General features: G+C 32.8%; 2 protein-coding genes and 1 pseudogene across 4 annotated transcripts; 2 read left to right on the top strand and 1 right to left on the bottom strand.

Moving 5' to 3' along the window:
• Window positions 1–2,919: 2,919 nt before the first annotated feature.
• On the bottom strand, window positions 2,920–6,154 carry LOC114369323 (annotated as a pseudogene).
• A 1,750-nt stretch (window positions 6,155–7,904) lies between these two features.
• Window positions 7,905–13,327, top strand: LOC114372556 (polycomb group protein FIE1-like). 2 transcript variants are annotated; one of them, XM_028330180.1, is made up of 12 exons: window positions 7,905–8,320; window positions 8,413–8,535; window positions 9,273–9,353; window positions 9,429–9,521; window positions 9,651–9,726; window positions 11,361–11,440; window positions 11,522–11,593; window positions 12,273–12,332; window positions 12,414–12,510; window positions 12,703–12,766; window positions 12,841–12,900; window positions 12,993–13,327. In XM_028330180.1, exons 1-12 carry the CDS (start codon window positions 8,048–8,050, stop codon window positions 13,060–13,062), a joined length of 1,149 nt encoding a protein of 382 aa, XP_028185981.1. In that variant the 5' UTR covers window positions 7,905–8,047; the 3' UTR covers window positions 13,063–13,327. The 2 variants fall into 2 exon arrangements, with proteins under 2 accessions (XP_028185981.1, XP_028185982.1); XM_028330181.1 differs by having other exon boundaries at window positions 7,906–8,320; window positions 8,416–8,535.
• Window positions 13,328–14,740: 1,413 nt separating this feature from the next.
• LOC114372378 (U1 small nuclear ribonucleoprotein C-like) lies at window positions 14,741–19,397 on the top strand. 2 transcript variants are annotated; one of them, XM_028329893.1, is made up of 7 exons: window positions 14,741–14,877; window positions 14,966–15,020; window positions 15,123–15,165; window positions 15,934–15,975; window positions 16,063–16,330; window positions 16,799–17,071; window positions 18,975–19,397. In XM_028329893.1, exons 2-6 carry the CDS (start codon window positions 15,013–15,015, stop codon window positions 17,056–17,058), a joined length of 621 nt encoding a protein of 206 aa, XP_028185694.1. In that variant the 5' UTR covers window positions 14,741–14,877; window positions 14,966–15,012; the 3' UTR covers window positions 17,059–17,071; window positions 18,975–19,397. The 2 variants fall into 2 exon arrangements, with proteins under 2 accessions (XP_028185694.1, XP_028185695.1); XM_028329894.1 differs by having other exon boundaries at window positions 14,753–14,868.
• The last annotated feature ends 67 nt before the right edge of the window (window positions 19,398–19,464 follow it).

Raw genomic sequence — 19,464 nt, 5'->3', positions numbered from 1 at the left:
TAATATAATCATTTATAAAGAGGAATAATCAATTTCACATCACATTTTTTAAAAATTCATAATTAAAACTATCAGCATCTAGGTAAATTAATTATAGATTGATTATCATCAAGATAAATCTATTATCAATCCACAAAATGAAAATCAATTATCAACCACAGAAGTAAAAATTAGTTAATTATGAAAGGGGAAACAAGAGCTAATTAGATCATTTACCTCAATGGTCCAAAAATAAAGCAATTGATAGTAGAGTGGAGCGAATTGGAGAAGCACATTGGCATCACCTTCGAGCAAATTTGAGAAGCACGATATAGTGTGGCATGATGGTTAAGCGAGCATGAATGAAACCAGTGAAGAAAAAAGAAGAATATGTTGAATTGTTGGAATTTAATATGTACGTTGTGAGCCATTTGTATGCTATTTTCACCATTTCGATGCAAAGCTTTTATGTGAGACCCATCATCTTTGATTTTCTTTTTCACTAATCACATGTTTTGATGTGTGTTTGTTAATTATGTTTATATTGAATTTTGTGCTTTTGACGTTAAAGCAATTCTTGGTTGCTTCAACTAATTAGGCACCCCAAAAGTTAAGTGACACCACATCATACTTGTAATAATTCACCTCAACCAAACAATTCCATTTTTTAACCTTCACTCTCACTATCTCCTCTCAATTTCTCACTTATTTCACTTCTATCAAACAAAGTGTGAGAACTTGTGTAGTTGTATACCATAAATAGAGGTGTTGATGGAACTACTAGCTAATTGGTCTGTTAAATTTTATAATATAAATTAAATTAATTATTTTTTTGTGACTATTAAACTAATTAAATTGGTTCAAATTAATTTAGTTAATTGTTTCCTTTAATCTGAACAAAATTAGTTATAAACATTTTGATTTTCATATTTATTTTTTTAACCAATCCGATGATTTGGCCAATTATTTCTTAACTTATAAATCAATATCTTTTTTTAGACTTTACAGTCTAAATTTTTCTTATTTTTTTTCTTTTTCAACCAATTTGATTTTTTTAATGATTTGATTGAATGTTACGAAGTCTCTTAATTTAGTCATATTTATTATATAATTTTTTATTATATTTTAAATTAAAATAGTAATAATATATAAAGTGGTAGCTATAAAAAAATTAAATATTGAATAAATAAATAATCATTATAAACAAAATTGTTCAAATTTAGTTTAAAATTAAAATAAAAAAAGATGGAGGAAGTACGAGTAGGGCAGAATGAGCAAACTGTCCCATCAAACCGTTACCTTATCTTATTTAATTTCTCACTAATGAATTCAAGTTTAGTTTCAGATTAAGATAAATTTAATGGGACAGAAGAATGCTAAATTCCCCTGCTGTTTTATTTTTTTTTATTCCGTGGGAAATAAAAAAACAAAACTAAAACTACAACCTCATACGAGTTGGAACACGCTGGAACCTTTCTTGTCAAGAAGAAGCTCCTAACTTTGCTAAAAATATACACACAGAAATTCCCTTCACACAAGTTATGAGAAATTGAGACTGTCCAAAGTGTAGAAATCAAAGACTGAATATATTTCTAATGATTGTGCTACACTCCATTCCTCACAACCTGCATAGTTTCAGTCGAAAATTACCATCCTTGCAATATTTACTAATCATGAGGTGCACCCAAGGTTTGTCCTTTTGATCAACTAATTGCCAAACCAATTTCACCAAAAGAGAAAACATGAGTTACACTAGTTTGACACGGCCCTAGCTACCACTACCACACCCCCTTCTGCATCACATGGTGTTCTTTAGCTTTTTAAGTTTTGAAAATTAATGCATTTATTTATTAGAGGAATGTTTGCGATACATTTATTGAAACATTTTTTTATTAGTCAAAATTTATTAAAATTATAAATTTTTATGATTTTTAATAAATTTTAATTAACATGAGTATGTTCAAAAGAATGGATTAAAGAATGTGTGGACATGTATGTGGTTAACATTTTTTTTATTAAATTCTTGCCCTCTCTTTTTTTTATTATTATTGAGAAGTATGGAACCAGCCAAATCAAAATGTCTCAGTTTGCTAATGGTTATGTTTCAAAGTTTAGAGACCTAAGATCCAATAAAATGTTTATGTATTAGTTAGAACAAAACTAATAATTGAGTCAACTAATGGAACACAATTACTTTTTTAAAAAATTGAATAAAACTTTTTTAATAGAGTTAAAAAAACAATTCAACCATTTTATTCAAAATACTAGTTAGGTGTTCATAAGTAATTATATTAAATTTTATTCGATATAAAATATGTTTTACATTATTATCCATTAAACTGCCATGGATCATAAACTTATTGACTTTCATTGTAGTGTATGCAAAAATCATTCTACCAATAATTTCTTATTAGTAGACAATGTAAATTTGTTTACACTAATACTATGTAAAATTAAACATTAAAATTTAAGTCAAATAGAAAGAAAAAAAAAATCAAACAGTTTTTTGGTAAGACGTTATTTTGTCTTAGTCACATCATTATTCGGATTATATCAGACGCAAAATAACGTCATCAATATCATTATTCAGAGTATATGCAGAAGAAACTAGACAGTACTAAATAGTAAATACTAATATATAGAGTATAATCGTGAGTCAGAGGCATCATCTGCTTTACACTGGTAACTAAGAGCAGGTTAGACGTAACACTACCATTACTAAATATACTACGACCGAAACCAGACCAAAGAAAGAAACTTCCTCAAAAATCAGATGAGTTGGATGCACCCAAAATTCCAATCAGGAATGCCTGTCAAGTTATACACACAAGTCTATATCTTGACACAATTTCTCCAAAAATGTACTTACTCGACCAAAATTCCCAGCAATTAAAATAGCTTATCAACATTGAATACAAAACAAGAACCGAAAAGATAAGAAATCACTATTTGAGAGATGAGAAAAATCATCTTCACATAAAAATCATCCATACAAAACAAACAATACCCTTTTGTTAAAACAATGGTGGTAGTAATACAGGTTGGAAGTACAACAATCCTGCGTCTCTAACTGTGGCAATGCATGACCACACTGCAGTAAATGAGAAAAGGGAGAAAGAAAAAAAAAAGCATGACAACTGCATACTAGAGTAATGAATCTATTCATATTGTTTGCATAGTTGCAAGTCAAAAAATGTGATCTGGTTAACAGGGGAATGCACCTCAAATCACTGGTGCAAATAATGAGAATAACTACCAAAAATAATTTCCCCAACTGGGGAGGGATTTTGTTTGCAAAAAGATTAGTTCTTCAGCATTTCAATAATCATAATGGTTAGTTGGTGTAGGAAATAGCCACCAGTGGAGATTCCTGTCACTAGATTGCCTTCAATCCAGCATGTTTCCTTAGCTCCTCACATAATATAAATGTAATTGTGGTTTGTGGCCCTAATCTTGCAAATATTGCAAAGCCCCTGACAAAAGGTAACGAATAAATAAACTAATTTGAAACAAAGTTATGCAAGCTCCCAGCCCCCAACAAAAATAGGAGCAGGTTGAGTTATTATGTGCTTCTGATAGTATCTATTCTCCAAGCAGTGACAAAAAAAGTAACTTTAGTGAATCATAAAGACAGTAGTTGTGATTTGTGATAATTTTCAAGAAGTCATTAATTATAATTATAAAGGTTTTTAGATGATGTGAAAGAAAGCCAACAGACAAGTTACATGCAAGAATGCTATAAACTCATCCTTTGTAAAGTCCCCTTGGACCCTCCGTAAGCAGTACCGCTGGTACCACACATGAGAAATCCATTAAACAACAATGGGAATTTATAGTGAATGCAGACATGAATATATAGCGTTCTGTTCATAGTTAGGGCTTGAGAAAGCCTTTCATTATTATTATTACCAACTATTAAAGTAAATAATTTCATCCTACTTTGATTCTTTAAACCCTTTCAGAGAAGTGGGAAAGAGAGAGAATTGATTTAGGGCTTCTTCTTTTGTTGGTAACTTTATGACAGTATCTTTCACTCTTTCTTGAATAATGTTGTTCATCATGGGCATAGGAGGGCGGCCAAGAATTTTCTAAACCAAAATACAATACAAATCATTCATCTTGGACCTTTTGGGTATTACATAAGCTACCACTGCATACTTATTCTCACACAAACAAGTTTCAGGAAAGCCAAGCCATACTGGAGGAATGCATGAAAGTATAGCATAGAACTTGCAGGGCACAGACCCAAGTTATCAACTGAAGTCAACCTTTCAAAGTAAGATAAACTAAAATTTTACAGGAGTCCAATATGCTGGCTTCAAAAATCCTTGTTAAAAAGAGTTTAATAAAGGTAGCATATCAAATTATAACGTCAGTATAAATCTCACAGGAACAAAGTTAATAGAAGACTAAATATACACAGTCACATGAATGAATTGGTTTAAAAGGTCAATTGCTGTTGATATTTCCAAATTCAAACTATTTTAGATGTATAAGTATGGCCTCCACTAAGGAAATAGTTTTTTCTTTTTTACAAGTTCCACTAGGAAATAGTTAAAAAAATCTTGTTTCCCAAATCGCCCTTTAGTCCCTCACATCTGGCAAGTGAAAATTAGGGAGTTGTTTCACATAAAACTATAATATCAAGTATGCCCCATTTTAGACCAAATTAAGCCATGTCCTTTAAACCCTCCTACAATCAAGTAGTCCTCATCATCACATTAAAATGCCTCTTTCCTTAATATTGTTTCAGGATTCAGCCAAAAGTTTCTGAAGAAGGTCTGAACAATGACAAATAAATCTCTATCGGGCAACAATAGAACCATGTCCATGAGACGTGTTTTAACCATATCTATCGGTGCAGTTACCAGGGTGCTCAGTATGCCAGCAGCAGTGCTTGAGCTATACAAGGAACAAACCACAATTACTTAGCTAGGTAAGATAATAGTAAAAAAATTGATTTCAGAACAATGATAAATTGTGAAGGCACAAATTCAAATTAATCCAGAGTTGTATGGTGTGCCAATTAATCTGGAAAAAAGACTTTCAGTTTGCCAGACGAACAAAAGTACAAAACAAACAGGTTAAACAACTCTCATTAGAAGATATGTACTTTAGTTTCAATACACAATAAAATCAATATCAAACTCTTATTTAATTTATTCAGATTAATAATTTAAATTTCTTGTTCAAGTTTCTTCAGTCTTCATTATTCTAAAGCTGTCACCCATGATTTGGTCAATATTCAAGCTTTAACCATATTCCATTTACTTTGAATCAGTTTGCATCAGGAAAGATGTAAAAAAGAAATAAAATTGGCAGCAGTGCTATACATCAGATGTAGAGGAAATCCTTCTTTAAGAGATGTCCATCTTACTAAAATCTGCATAATAAGAAAATAAAACAAATGATATAAAGGCAATAAAAGGGTTGATAGTGAAGACAAAAATAGAAGGAGGGAGAGAAAAACAAAATACACTTTAAAAGTTGACCTGCTTGGTTTCATCATATGTGTAGCCAGCTGGGATGCAGTCAAGGCAGGGCTTTGGCCATGGCAGGACTCACACCCTTCCACAAAGCTCTGATTCCCTCTTCAGATACAGTCCTTTGAAGCTCAGTAATTGCTCCACTCTTTCTCATGTCTGAATTCATTTGCAAACGCACCTGATTGTGGGAATATGGTTTTGAAGAAAAAAGGAAGAAAATATTTAATATAATACTAAAAGATATGATACCTCACCTTGAGAACTTCCATTGGATTGGTCAGCGCAGTTGAAATAGCACTCGCAAACATTCCCGAAGCAATTTTAACTAAAACATTGGAGGAGCTAATTAAAAGCAAGATCACATGCATACTTACGGGTTCATACAGGCCTAAGCGGAGTCCTCCATAAAAAAACTTGTTAGTGCAGGTGTGAAACCCTGATACAAAGACTTTGGTCCTTCATTTTTCACCGCGCTTAAAAATAATTTTCCCTGTACAAATGCTCAGCTGATAAAAGTTTGGTATTATAATGTGATAACTAAGGTCTAAAAGGGAAAAGGTTGTACACAGCAAACTACCATTCCACTCAAAGGACCTTTCTGGCCAACAAGTTGCATTTGTAGCCTTACTTTCAATACATCTGCATGATATGTAGGAACATGTTAAATAGATATTTTTAAAGATTTGTGACTTCTCAACATATGCAAGGGTTCAATCTCATCTAATTGTCACCAATCTATATAGATAAAATTTTTATTACAACTGTAGAATTCATTTGTTACTTCAAAATATTCCAATATGGCTTCCCATTTGTGAAGTACGGCCACACAGAAGAATAAAATAAACACCTAATTCCGTCCTCAATATATATATGCAACATCAAATTGTTCTTTCATTTATAAATATATCAAATCAATCCTCCAAAGACTCAAACAGTCTAACACCAAATAATAACACTTATCCAGTTTAGTTTATGCACACTTTGTCATAACACTTTTAACATACTTGGATTATTCTCTCCTTTATATAAGAAATGTTTGTATTCGGACAAAACCCTAATGCTTATAAGTTATAACTTGAGGCCTAATGTTCATAAGAGGAATGAACTAAGATTATAACATATATGAAATGCTTGCAACGGATAATGGCAAAAGGGAGCCTAAAGTTTGAATGCAATTGCGTTTTAGATTATAAATATCGCAAAGTGGCTAAAGTGTCCAGCACAACACAAGAATGCTAGAATTCATACCAAAACCCTAATGCTTATAACTTCAAAAGTGTGGCTTAACATGCCAAGGGTGCAATATTGTTACTGTGTAGGTGTGGCTCTTTTATATGTACATACTATACAAGTGTAGGTGGAGTTTACAATAAAGGTTGCTGTCAAGGGTGGGAAGCTGCAGACTTTTATTTTGGGATTTGTAGTAGGAAGTCAATTCCAAGTGGTTAGCAAGGAGTGGTCTCGTATTACTTCTAAGTTCTATGTACCCAATCCACTGCACATCTTGTCTGAGGATTGGAATTATTATTATTCAATAAAATTCTTCTTTTCCTTATTCAATTTCTCCGCAAAAATATAGTATCCAGAGGATTTTTTTTAATATATTGATGAAATTGAAGACTTATTCAATTCAACAATAAAATAATAAATAAAGAAGAGAGTGAAAAAAAGTAAAAATATTTAATTTAATTGAGAAAAATTATTTTAAATAAAATGAATTTAATGAGAAAGAATCATTAATGACATTGCTATAAAAATATAATAAATGCTTTTTAATAAAATAAATAAATAGTTTATACGGCTAATATATACACTAATAAATGTAAAGAGTTTTTATATGATAATTGGCCACAATACTATACTGATGAAAGTATAATTTATTCCATCATGACTATTCAACTAATCATTTGTCCATCAAACAGGATTTTAGTGATACTAGGTATAATTAAATTCATGTTCATGAAAATGAAAGGATAATAGTTAATGTGATATTTTTAATTATTTGTATTTTATTTTTTACACATAATAATAAAAATAATCACTATCTACATGTTTGGTTTCACATAATATATAATCAAAATCACTTAAAATCAAAATTAACGTTGAACCTTATGTTTATAGATTTGGATTTGATTCTCACAAACTTATACGATTGTATTCATACTCATGCATTAAAATCAAACAGACAAATATCTTTTATTTCCACCTAAAATTAATCATAGGGTGAGTGATAATTACATATATAAACAACTTCTTTAGGAACCTTATTAGAATCTATAAGGTGTTTGGATTAGTTTCATAATAGTAAGAAATAATTATTAATTGTTTTCTCCATGCTAAAAGAAAGTAAAGCAATTAATGTAATAATGGGGTTCATAGTGTTACCCATAATCTTATAATAATAATTTATAGTTTTTGAAAGTATTTTGAGTTTTTTGTGTTGCGTCGCCCCTCCTTACGTTTTTAGCAACCAAACGCACGTTTTGTGACACGATAATCTCGGAACCCTATCACACATTGACACAGTGGCATCTTGTTCCTTCCTTGTGATGTGTGTAGGGAAGCGAAGCAGAGAAGAGTAGATGGTGGGTGAAACGGCGGCAACGGGGAAGTCGGTTGGTTTGGGTTTGGGATGTGACCCAGTGGTGGGATCCTTGGCTTGTTCGAAGAAGAGAGAATACAGAGTCACCAATCGCCTTCAAGAGGGAAAGCGCCCTCTATACGCCGTCATTTTCAACTTCATCGACTCCCGCTACTTCAACGTTTTCGCCACTGTTGGCGGCAATAGGGTTACTGTTTATCAATGTCTCGAAGGAGGAGTTATTGCTGTTTTGCAATCTTATGTAGACGAAGATGTATGTCACTCCTCTCTCTCTCTTTAGTTAGCTAGGGTTTCATTTCTCTAGAAAACTGCTTCTATTTTTACATGTTTTTATGTACACGCCAGAAGGATGAGTCTTTTTACACAGTGAGTTGGGCATGCAATGTTGATGGCACCCCATTTGTTGTGGCTGGAGGAATCAATGGGGTAATGCGAGTCATTGATGTTGGCAGTGAGAAGATACACAAGGTATTTTACTTATTTAGTACTGAACTCATCATGCTCTACTTGAATAAATATTTAATTGGAAGCACTTATAAGAGGTTATATGGGTTTATTTTTTTATATAAGCACTCAGCAGAATGTTGGTGTCCTTGTTAGAGCCTAGTTTGAGCTTAGGAAAATGGCTAATGACTTTACTATATAATTCTATAAGTTTTTTTTTATATAGTTTATTTCAATAAGCTTGACAGAAAATCCTATCAAAATAAGCTGTTCTTTTAGCTTAATTTAATAACTTTCACAGTTAAGTTCGTTAATAGGCTCTTTATTGAACTGGTGCTTAATTGAGTTGTTTACCCCGATGCATCCTATGTTTTTATTGAATATTGTAAATGCTTAATTATATTTTTACTCAAATGCAATGTTGTTAAATGGCGGCGCTATTGCCACCATGGTGGAATGGCATGGTGTTTTTTTTTGTCAACCGTCATAGGCAATTTGTGAAGGGAGTCCCGCTATGGCAGCACCATAGGCTGCAATGGCGTGTTTATATGGCAGAACTTTGGCCTTCTGCTTTGTTCTTCCATCTGCCATTGATAACACTGCTCAAATCTGACTGTAGTGTTGGTTGTTACTCTGGAGTTTTGTGGGAATTACCACTTTCTAAAAGTCTTAAATAATTTTTTGAATTCAATAATGTTAAAAATGTATTGATCGTGTACTAATCCCTGCTGCTACCTGACATGATGTCCTCCTCACTGCAGAGTTTTGTTGGCCATGGAGACTCCGTAAATGAAATCAGGACTCAAACATTAAAGCCATCACTTGTGATCTCTGCAAGCAAAGTAAATGGCTTCTCCATATTTTCATAATTTAAAGAATCCATTGTTTTTCATTCAATGACATCTAAGGTTGATCAGGATGAATCTGTCCGGTTATGGAATGTTCATACTGGAATATGCATTTTAATATTTGCCGGAGCTGGAGGACATCGTAATGAAGTTTTAAGTGTTGTAAGTGTATTCTTCATCTAATGTTTCTCTCCCTTTTTTCTGGCTTAATTACCTATTCTTATTTCTTAGTGATAATATAAGATTTGGATTTTGGAGATTAGCCCAACTGACTTTTGTTGCTTACTGTAGGATTTTCACCCATCAGATATATATCGTATTGCTAGTTGTGGCATGGATAATACTGTAAAAATATGGTCTATGAAGGGTAAGATATTTAGTTTTATGTTTGCTGCACTGCTGCTATTATATCATTGGTCGCTTTTGTTTGTCTTGCATCATCTTGTCAAGTTTCACTATATTTCCCATAATGTAAAATTCTAATGGATGGTACCATACCATAATCTCAGAAAAGATAAAAACTAAATCAGGCAAAATTACAGAATACTTTTTTTCGTAAATAACTATTACTGTTCTTGTCATTGACCAGACAATCAGTGAAATACTTGTTTAAGCAAAAAACTTGTGGCAGACTAATTAAACTGGTTCTAAATCAGGGGTAGAAAACCAGTTAAAAGTGTTTTTTTTTCTTCTAATTTTATATTTTTTTAATCAAAAGAATTTTTTGAGACAAAAGCACTAGAATAAGGTCCATGTATGGATTGTTACTATTCAATCTTTTATTATATTTTTTTAATATTGCAGGACCTCAAATATGGTCCTTTTATGCTAACTTTATTTCTTATGATTTTGTTAGTTTTTTTTACTGAGTATATTATATAATATTAAATATTAATTAATTATCATTGGTTTGATCATGATTGGACCAATGAATCATGAAATAGTATCTTAACCAATTCAAATATTCAATGACCAGTTCAGTTTTTTAAACATTGATTTCTTTCTTCCATGTAAACACTATTTGATTATCAGATTCAGAAAATAAAATTTTGTAAAATAATGTACTACTAAGTACCATTCGCTAGATTAGTTTTAACTTTCAAGAAAAATATTTTTAAATTGAAAAGATTGAGAAATTGAGAAGTTATAATTCAGTTTCCAGTCAACAGCATAAATTCTGGAAGTTGTTTATTGGAATGATATTATAGCTAAGGGATATTGCATAACCTCTTAGCATTTGCAATTTTGTGCAACTGTTTGACTGTTGAATATGAGTGCAATTTATTGATACTTATTCATGAATCAACTTTATTATCTGAGTGTGATTTATTTTACTGCTTATGTATTTTTTCTAACTTATCCAGTTAGAATGATATCCCCTCCCCTAACAAAAAAAAAAGACTGATACTAACAAATGAAGATAATAACAAGAACATGAATCTAACTATTGGTACTAGGTTGGTAAGATGCCAGTCTGAAAAAATCATAGCTATTTCATCAGTATAATGAAAATAAAGGATTAAAAACAAAGTCTTTTCCCACTAGGTGGAGTTGGCTACATGGATCAAATGACACGATTGTGTCAATGTTTTGAAAGGCTATTAATGGTTCCTTGATCTTCCTTCACCTCTATTTATCCATCTATCCTATCGGACCTATCCTACACACAATCAAATCTTCTTAATGGATTTGACAAGTTGTTTTTGGTATATTTGATATTTGTTTTCATGATAACATGGAAGCTGCAAGTAACAAATATTTTTGTAATCTCTAGGAAAATTATTGTCTGGAACATGATGCCCCATTCTGTTTATGAACTGAATCAATTAAAATACATAGTTGAGTTGACGATTTTATAGTTGGGTCCTAGTCCCACCATGTAGCAGTGTCCTGTTCCCGAACCAAAATATAGCCCATTTATGCATGTGATTTTTTTTTAGTGTACCAATTGTATTATTGTCCTTTTCATTTTAATCCATCATGGCCGTTATGTTACTGCAGAGTTCTGGACATATGTAGAAAAATCATTTACATGGACAGATCTTCCTTCTAAGTTTCCCACAAAATATGTCCAGTTTCCTGTAAGTAACAATTTATTTTTGGTACATATCATTGATCTTTTCTAATTTCTTATTTCTAATTTTAGCAATACTTATTTTCAGGTATACAATGCTTCAGTTCATTTAAATTATGTTGACTGTAATAGGTGGCTAGGTGATTTTATCCTCTCAAAGGTGAGTGATTGCTCAGTATCCATCTACTACCAAGTGGAACTTTAATGTTAGGTTTGTTGTGATGGAAAGAACTGTTCCCTAGCTGGAATTTCTGTGACTTCTACTACTTCTGTTAATATCATAATCTTCCTGATTAGCAAATACAAACAATAAATTAAAAAAAGAAAACAAGGATTAAAGAAAAAGGATAACAATATTTCTAAAAGGGAGCTCCTCTTCCCTTACTAGAAAACTGGTTTTTCAATTGGAATCACACTGGTTTAGAGTTTGGAAATGGATCTGTTGTAAAATTAGTAGCTTCTAATACTATTCTATTGAAACAGTAAATTAGTTATTGAGAATTTTATGGTATCAATGTGGTGCTCATTGCTTGTGTTTTAAGGACTTTCTTTAGTAGACAAGCAGAGGTAGCTTTGTTGTGTTGAGATGTTTCTATTCTTTTCCTTGTTTCTTAGTTTAAGTGGGAATTGGGAAATCATATTTAATGAAGTTTCTTTTACACAAAAAAAGTTTAATAGTTGGGTGATCAAAAAGTTTTAAAGGTTTTTGGGCATGTCCTCCATTTTGGGAACTTGACAATGAATCATAAGTGTAGTATTTCTTAATTTAAATTTTCTCTGATTCATGAAGTTACTTACCATTTACCAATTCCTTAAGTAATGGATTGTTATGATTCCAGAGTGTTGACAATGAAATTATCTTGTGGGAACCTAAAGTGAAGGAACAAACTCCAGGGGAGGTTTGTTATAATCATGATCTTTTCTTAATTATATTTTAATGTGTAACATTTAATCAGATTCAGTTTTTTTTGGATGTTTAGGGTGTAGTTGACATCCTTCAGAAATACCCTGTTCCTGAGTGTGATATCTGGTTCATCAAGTTTTCTTGTGATTTCCATTTCAACTTAGCCGCAGTGGGTAAGCATATCTAATTTTCTCCAGTATGTGCTGCTTCATTCCTACAGTGACAGGAACTATTTATTACACACTTTGTTCATATTTCATTACTGATTTCTGACAATTTGGACTAGTTCTTTGGTTGGCAAGTTTGTAATTTCGAGATTTCAGTTTTATTTTGTATTCACTTTTTACATTTTCTGGGTCTTCCAGGTAACAGGGAAGGGAAGATTTTTGTTTGGGAATTGCAGTCAAGTCCTCCTGTACTTGTTGCAAGGTTCGTTTATCTATCAAGATTATTTCAATCGATTTTTATTTTATGAAATTCTTATTTTGTGTTACCTTGTTCAGGTTGTCACATCCTCAATCAAAATCTCCAATCAGGCAGACTGCTACGTCCTTTGATGGAAGGTAATTCTTTATATATTGATGTTGCTGCTCATAATTTTAAGACAATGTTGTTTTTGTTTATAACTGTAGTTCTTTCTTGTGTTATGTTGTAGTACTATATTGAGTTGCTGTGAGGATGGGACAATATGGCGTTGGGATGATGTTACAAACTCCCCAGACTAACTTGTCACATACTATATCAATCTGATGTACCTATATCACTGAATAAATCATTAAGTTTAGTCTGTGAATCCGCGAGTGCGTCCTCAAGCTAAGTTAATGTTTGTTTTGAAGTTGTGTGATTCCTCGTTTGAGATTTGGCAATGGAGAAAGTTCTCTAGTGCCAACACCACATTTTTACTAACCTTTTCAGAAGACAAAATCTTGTCAATGCCTTCACTTTCTGCAAATCACCATATCATAACACAATCAATTCTAGTTCACAAAATAATGGTGATATCATGAAAAAGTATAAATAACTACTTGATTTTTTCTGACCATAAATCCATTGCAAACGCACTATATGAGAAGAATAACTAAGGCTCTGTTCTGTCTACCGAGTTAGCATGCATTGTCAATTTTTCCCAAAGCAAATTTTTTTGCCGATGGCCAAAGGCGTTGACTGTAAAACAGGCATTAAGTGCTTCCAGGAACAATAGTAGTCTGTGCAAGCCATTTGATGTGTTTAAACAGTTAATCACAATCAAGTCTCCAGTTCACTCGAAGCTGCTGACAATTGTTATTACGTGTAACCATTGTATTGTGCTTTTCTGTCACTCCGATGGAAAAGTAGTTGTTACACCAAATTATTAATGTTAAGAATATAACATTTTCTATCACACTTTTGTTTAGTACATTCTTAGGTTGAAATTTATTGAAAACTATAAAAAATTATTGGATTCACATCATATTTAATAATTTTCTTTCTTGGTTTTACAATAAATTTTAACCAATTTAGAGTGTACTAGCCCCTTAGATTGGAGACACCTTGATTTTGAAAAAAAAAAAAAACTTCTATAAAATTTATTTTTGAAAGAGAATAAATTTAAAAAATAAGAAATTAGAAGTTAGAATTTTAAAAATTTGTACTTAAAGTAGTGTTTTAAAAAAAATAGTAAAAATTAATAATTTTTAAAAATGCTAGAAATTATAAAAAAATTATTTATCAAATAATTAAAAAAAAATAAGTAGTAAAAATAGTTGGAAGTAATTGAAATGTATTATAAGCATAATGTTACCCGAGTTAGAGTTTAAAAGATGTCTGTGTTAAAAAATTAAGTTGAGTAAAAATTCAAGTATACTTGTCTTACAAAAGTTAGGAACCCTTGAACATACACTGAAAGTTTGTTAGTAGAAAGTATAAACATTCCATTTATATTTTTTTTTCTCCAAAAATATATGCTTGCAAGCTTTTAAACGGTAACCTAACTCATTTTTTTTATAAGTGCTTATAAAAAGTTTCTCGTAACAAAAGCTGAATATATTTTACTTTTTTTTTCTTCTGATAAAAAAAATTATAGAGCTTGACTTAATTGTTTTGGTCAAATTAAAATATTAAAATTTTCTTAAATGATTTATTTATTTTATCAATTTATACATGCCATTATAAGTTGTTTTTCGTGTATACAAAAGATATTACTTTAATTTATTTACACATTTTTTTTTTTCAATTTCACATACAGGAAGAAAACATATTTAACTATTTTTAACCTTTACTTTAAAGAATTAAATAAATAAAAAATGCGAAACTGAACAAAAATTAAGAAAACAAGATTATGTACAAGTGTCATTAGTGTGAAATAGTTTTACGTAAATAAAGATATTTTTTTACCCAACAAATAGAAATAAAAACAATTTACGATGAAATAAGCCCATAAATAATTAGCTCTGGTAAGTTGTAATGGAATCCAGAAACTTGGGTAGTCTGGGCACAGCAGCGTCCACGCTTTAATCGACGACTAAGTGCTTCTTCTCGTTTTCTTCCCTCGAGTTGTTATCGTCCGTCAATCACTCCTCTTTTACATATTTAGGGTTTTAACTTTCTTTCAATTTTTATAATAATAATAATAATTTGCTCCACTGTTAGGGTTTTTGGCGGGAGTCGTCGCGGTCGTCATCGTCATTGAATCAGCCATGCCTCGGTACATTAGCTTTGTTGCTGAGAAATTCTCGAGTCCTTTGTATTTCACTTTTCATCGAATCCATGGTATTCATTTTCTTTTTTGTTTGATTTTGCATCACAGGTACTACTGTGACTACTGCGACACCTATTTGACCCACGATTCTGTAAGTTGTTTCCCTCACCGGTTTCGTTGCTCTTTCGCTTTGAGTTAGTTTAGTGTAGTGAATTTGCAGCTTTTGGTTGTACAAGTAAAATGCATTTGAAAATAGATTATTGTTTCAATCATATTCAAAGCCAGCTAGAAAGATTCCCGCCCCCCAGCAATAGTAGGTGCAATTGCAAACTGAATGTGAAGGTTCCCTTTCTCTTGCGGGATTCTCATGTGCAGTTGGCTAGTGGCCCCTTTGTTATGGCTCTAATTTTGTACATGAAACCCCCCGAATCCTCTTTTTTTTTTTTTTTTACTTGAGTAATTGGGGGTTTGAAACTAATTTGGGATAAGAACTGCTTTTAATGGTTCAGGTTCTCGAAATGTAGGAATTTGGAGGATTTTGTAGGAAGTCAAGCCAGGGTTTTAAGGAAAGAGGAAATTTGTGATTTTCTGATTTTTTTGGGTGAAAAATAATGTTTTTATTAGTGAGTTTTGAGTGTAAGAGGGTTTAAGATGATTTAATCTGTTCAATTTGTGGAGATTTTAAGTAGAAAAATGAGGATTATAAGGTTTTAGGTAAAGGAAAATTGATGGAAAGGATTTTATCGTGGCAATTGAAAAATATTGGGGGATTAACTTTGATAAAATTATTGGAGGACCAAATTGCAAGTAAATAAACAGTAGAGGAACCGAAAGTGTACTTAACGGGTGGTTATCATTAAGGTTTGTTAGCCACACTGGGCATCAATACGTTGCTAATGTTGTTTGTGTGCTATTGCAGCCATCTGTTAGAAAGCAGCACAATGCAGGTTACAAACACAAGGTACCGTGAATGTTTCTCATTTCGTGAAATAAATGCACTACATTGTACAGCATATTCATGACATTTAATATATGTTCATGCTTTCAGGCAAATGTGAGGACTTACTACCAGCAATTTGAAGAACAACAAACACAAAGTTTAATTGATCAAAGGATCAAAGAACATCTTGGGCAAGCTGCTGCATTTCAGCAAGTTGGTGTGGCTTATAATCATCTAATGGTTCAGAGGCCTAACCTTCCTCCTGTATTGCCACCACCAAGATTGCCTATTCCTGGAAATGCACAAATACCTGGAGGCCAACCACTAATGCAAGGGATGAGACCACCTGTCTTTCCTAGACCTCCTGGTGCACCAGGTGAATTTGATTTTGCCCATTTCTTTTGTGATTTTCATAAAATTGCCATCTTTTCTTGTTGAAATATTAAATCTGGCTTTTTCTGTCATATTCATGTCTTCGCATTTTACATGCGGACTTGTGGTTCTTTGATTTATTCTCTTAACAATGACTCTCATTATGCATATCCCAAGGGCTAACAACAAATTATTTTTGGTTTCTGTTATTGCAATTGCCTTGTTATTTAAATTTCCTTTTAAATATATGGTACTTCTTTCTTTGGCCTTACTGTATTAGAAAACACTATTATAAATAAATAAATAAAAATAATAATTTTTGGACTAGAAAACCTATCTGTTTGTTTCTTTAGTGCAACTTCTATCTAATGCTGAAAGTTCTGAAAAATTGGTAGCCAAGTTCAAGCATTATATACCAGTTCTTTTTATTACACAATATCTGATGTAAGCGGTTTTCAATTGGAGTTCACAGGATATGTTTCTGCACATACCATGCCTCCGATGTTACCTCCACCTGGTGCTCCCCAGGTTCCAGGTCAACTAAATACCATACCAAGGCCCCCTTCATTAGCTCCCCCTCCAACGGTTCCTGGAAGCACTGCTACACCAGCTTCCAATGGTGCTCCCTCTATGGTATCATCAGCAATGTATCAAGCCAATCCTCCGGCACCTTCATCTGGAAGTTATGATAACTACAATACGAGTGCTCAAGCACCTGAGGGTAATCACTGACCTGGTTGAACTGGTATGTTATTTTATATTGATTATTGGATTTTACACTAATACAATTTTTTTTTATCCGCAAAAATAATATTATATATTAGATAAGTTTCAGTACAAGTCGTACTGTGATTTTTACAATCACCAATGAAGTGTCCCATGTGGAGGTTTGGTTCCCTAATACAAAACTAATCATGATGGATTAAAGAACCAAAACTCTAAGTATATATTGGTGACCCCTATCTGTGGAGCTATTTTCCACTAATTACAAAACCCTTCTCTGATATGACTTGACCATTGATGGAAAGGATTGTCGAATCCATTTTCTAGGTTCCTTAACCAGCCCCAGCAAAAGAAAATGGCATCATCCAGTATCTTACTGGTGTTGGGGCTATCATTTGAAAATACGATTCTGTTTCTATGGTTCCATATACTCCAAGTTAGTGCCACCCACCAAATTGACCATCTCTGTGACTTGATACCAAGATGTGTATTGCAGAACGAGTGCTGCATGAAATTCTGCCTTGGGTGTTGCAAAAAAGGTCCCACCATGTTGATCCAAGACAAGGATTCCCACCATATCTGCCTAATTCTGTGACAGCTGAAAAACAAATGTCCTGCATCCTCCTCCTTTTCTGTACAGAATGGGCTGAGTGTATCATTGATGTCGATATTTCTTCGAGTCAAGTTCAATTTAGTGGGCAGTCTGTTTCTCATTAATCTCCAGACAAAAAATGCTACCTTGTTTGGTATTTTTAGCTTCCATATGGCATGAAAAATTCCTTCTGTGTTATCATCTTTTGAGTTCTTGTCCAATAATTGGTATGCACTTCTAACTGTGTATTTTCCAGTGGTATCATTTGTCCATACCCATTTATCCAATTGTTGGAGATTTATATTAATAGCTTGTATTTCCTCCAGAAAATCAGTCCCCATACTTATTTCAGTCTCGAACAATAGCCTCCTCCACTGCAGACACCATTCCCATTTCCCTTCTGAATTGTCTCCCATCTGCGAAATGTATTGCTTTTGTTGTTTGGAGTTCAGGTACAGTCTAGGATACTTTGCCTTTAAAGGGATCCCATCAGTTGTCCATCCATCTTCCCAAAATCTAGCTTTTGAACCAGACCCTACATTCCATCTTATGCCCTGTTGGAACCAGCTTTCCTCCCCTGAATTATGACGCACCTTTTTCAGGTCGTACCATCATTTGGAGACTGCTTGAGGTGTATTGTTGCCATCCAAGCTCCGCCAACCTCCATATTTGGAGTCCAACACTCTAGCCCAGAGTTCTCCCTGATGGTGAAATAGATCCCACTTCCACTTTCCTAGGAGAGCCTGATTGAATTTGGTCAAGTCTCTAATTCCCAGGCCTCCTTTTTCTTTTGATAGGCATACTGTCTCCCAGCTAACCCAAGCAATTTTGTGGTTATCCATGTCTCCACCCCATAAGAATCTTCTTTGTATTGTGATTAGCTTGTGTACCACCTTCTTTGGAATCCTGAAAAAAGAAATAAAATAGATAGGAATTGAATTTGGGGTTGACTTTATCAAAGTCACCCTGCCCCCAAAAGATAATGGCTTTGTTTCCACTTAGCTAATCTACTCTCACATTTTTTAACTATGGGTTCCCAAGTCACACAGTTTTTTGGGTTTGCCTTGGTGGGGATACCCAAATAGGTAAACGGTACAGCTAGCAAGCTACAATTGAAGTACAAGGCAGCCTCATTCAACCATTCGGCAGATTTTCCAACCGCCCCAAATTGACTTTTTACACTAATACAATACTTGTTCAATAAAGTTTTGTTGCCTTTTCTTTGCTATTTCCAACCAGAACTCAGGCAGAAAGCATAGTACTTGCTGGGATCAAACATTCATTGAATTTTCTACTAATCAATATTCTTTCCTATTTTATTTGTGTTATGCAGTTCACTCTGCATAATTCTATCTCCATTGGAGTCTTATGACTAGAGCTATTTGTGCTCTCCCTACCAGCTGTTCATCAAATGAGGACTCTCCATTTGTGATCATATATAGAGTAATCATTGGTATGTAGCATGTCCAGCACTTGAATGCAAGAAATTTTTTATAAGTTATGTTTTTGGTCCTAGATGAAAGATTTATATTGAAGTGCCAATTACTAGAACTTTTTTTACATGACTTGTTCATGATAGGTTCTATTATGCAATTAATTTGTTTTTAATCTGAGTTTTATTAGTGATAAATGTAGTTGTATTGTAGATTTGGGGAAAAAATCATAATTTCATATCATGTATTATTGGATCTGAATTCCCTAAAAGCATTGCATGTTGAATCAACAACATAAAGTGCATTGATGCCTTGATTTCAAATTATGCATTTTGATACTGTTATAACTTTTTATATTGATTGTGTTTTCATTTATGTGATTAAGTTGTT

This window comes from Glycine soja, chromosome 10 (assembly GCF_004193775.1).
Source record: "Glycine soja cultivar W05 chromosome 10, ASM419377v2, whole genome shotgun sequence".
NCBI lineage: Eukaryota > Viridiplantae > Streptophyta > Magnoliopsida > Fabales > Fabaceae > Glycine > Glycine soja.
The sequence above is the reverse complement of the archived record's forward strand: the minus strand, read 5'-3'. Positions and strand labels throughout refer to the sequence as shown.

Coding starts and splice junctions, on each gene's coding strand:
- LOC114372556 (XM_028330180.1), top strand. CDS start 8,048: ATGGTGGGTGAAACGGCGGCAACGGGGAAGTCGGTTGGTTTGGGTTTG. Junction 8,536..9,272: donor GCAGTGAGAAGATACACAAG/GTATTTTACTTA, acceptor TCCTCACTGCAG/AGTTTTGTTGGCCATGGAGA. Junction 9,727..11,360: donor AAAAATATGGTCTATGAAGG/GTAAGATATTTA, acceptor ATGTTACTGCAG/AGTTCTGGACATATGTAGAA.
- LOC114372378 (XM_028329893.1), top strand. Junction 15,166..15,933: donor CCTATTTGACCCACGATTCT/GTAAGTTGTTTC, acceptor GTGCTATTGCAG/CCATCTGTTAGAAAGCAGCA. Junction 15,976..16,062: donor ATGCAGGTTACAAACACAAG/GTACCGTGAATG, acceptor TCATGCTTTCAG/GCAAATGTGAGGACTTACTA.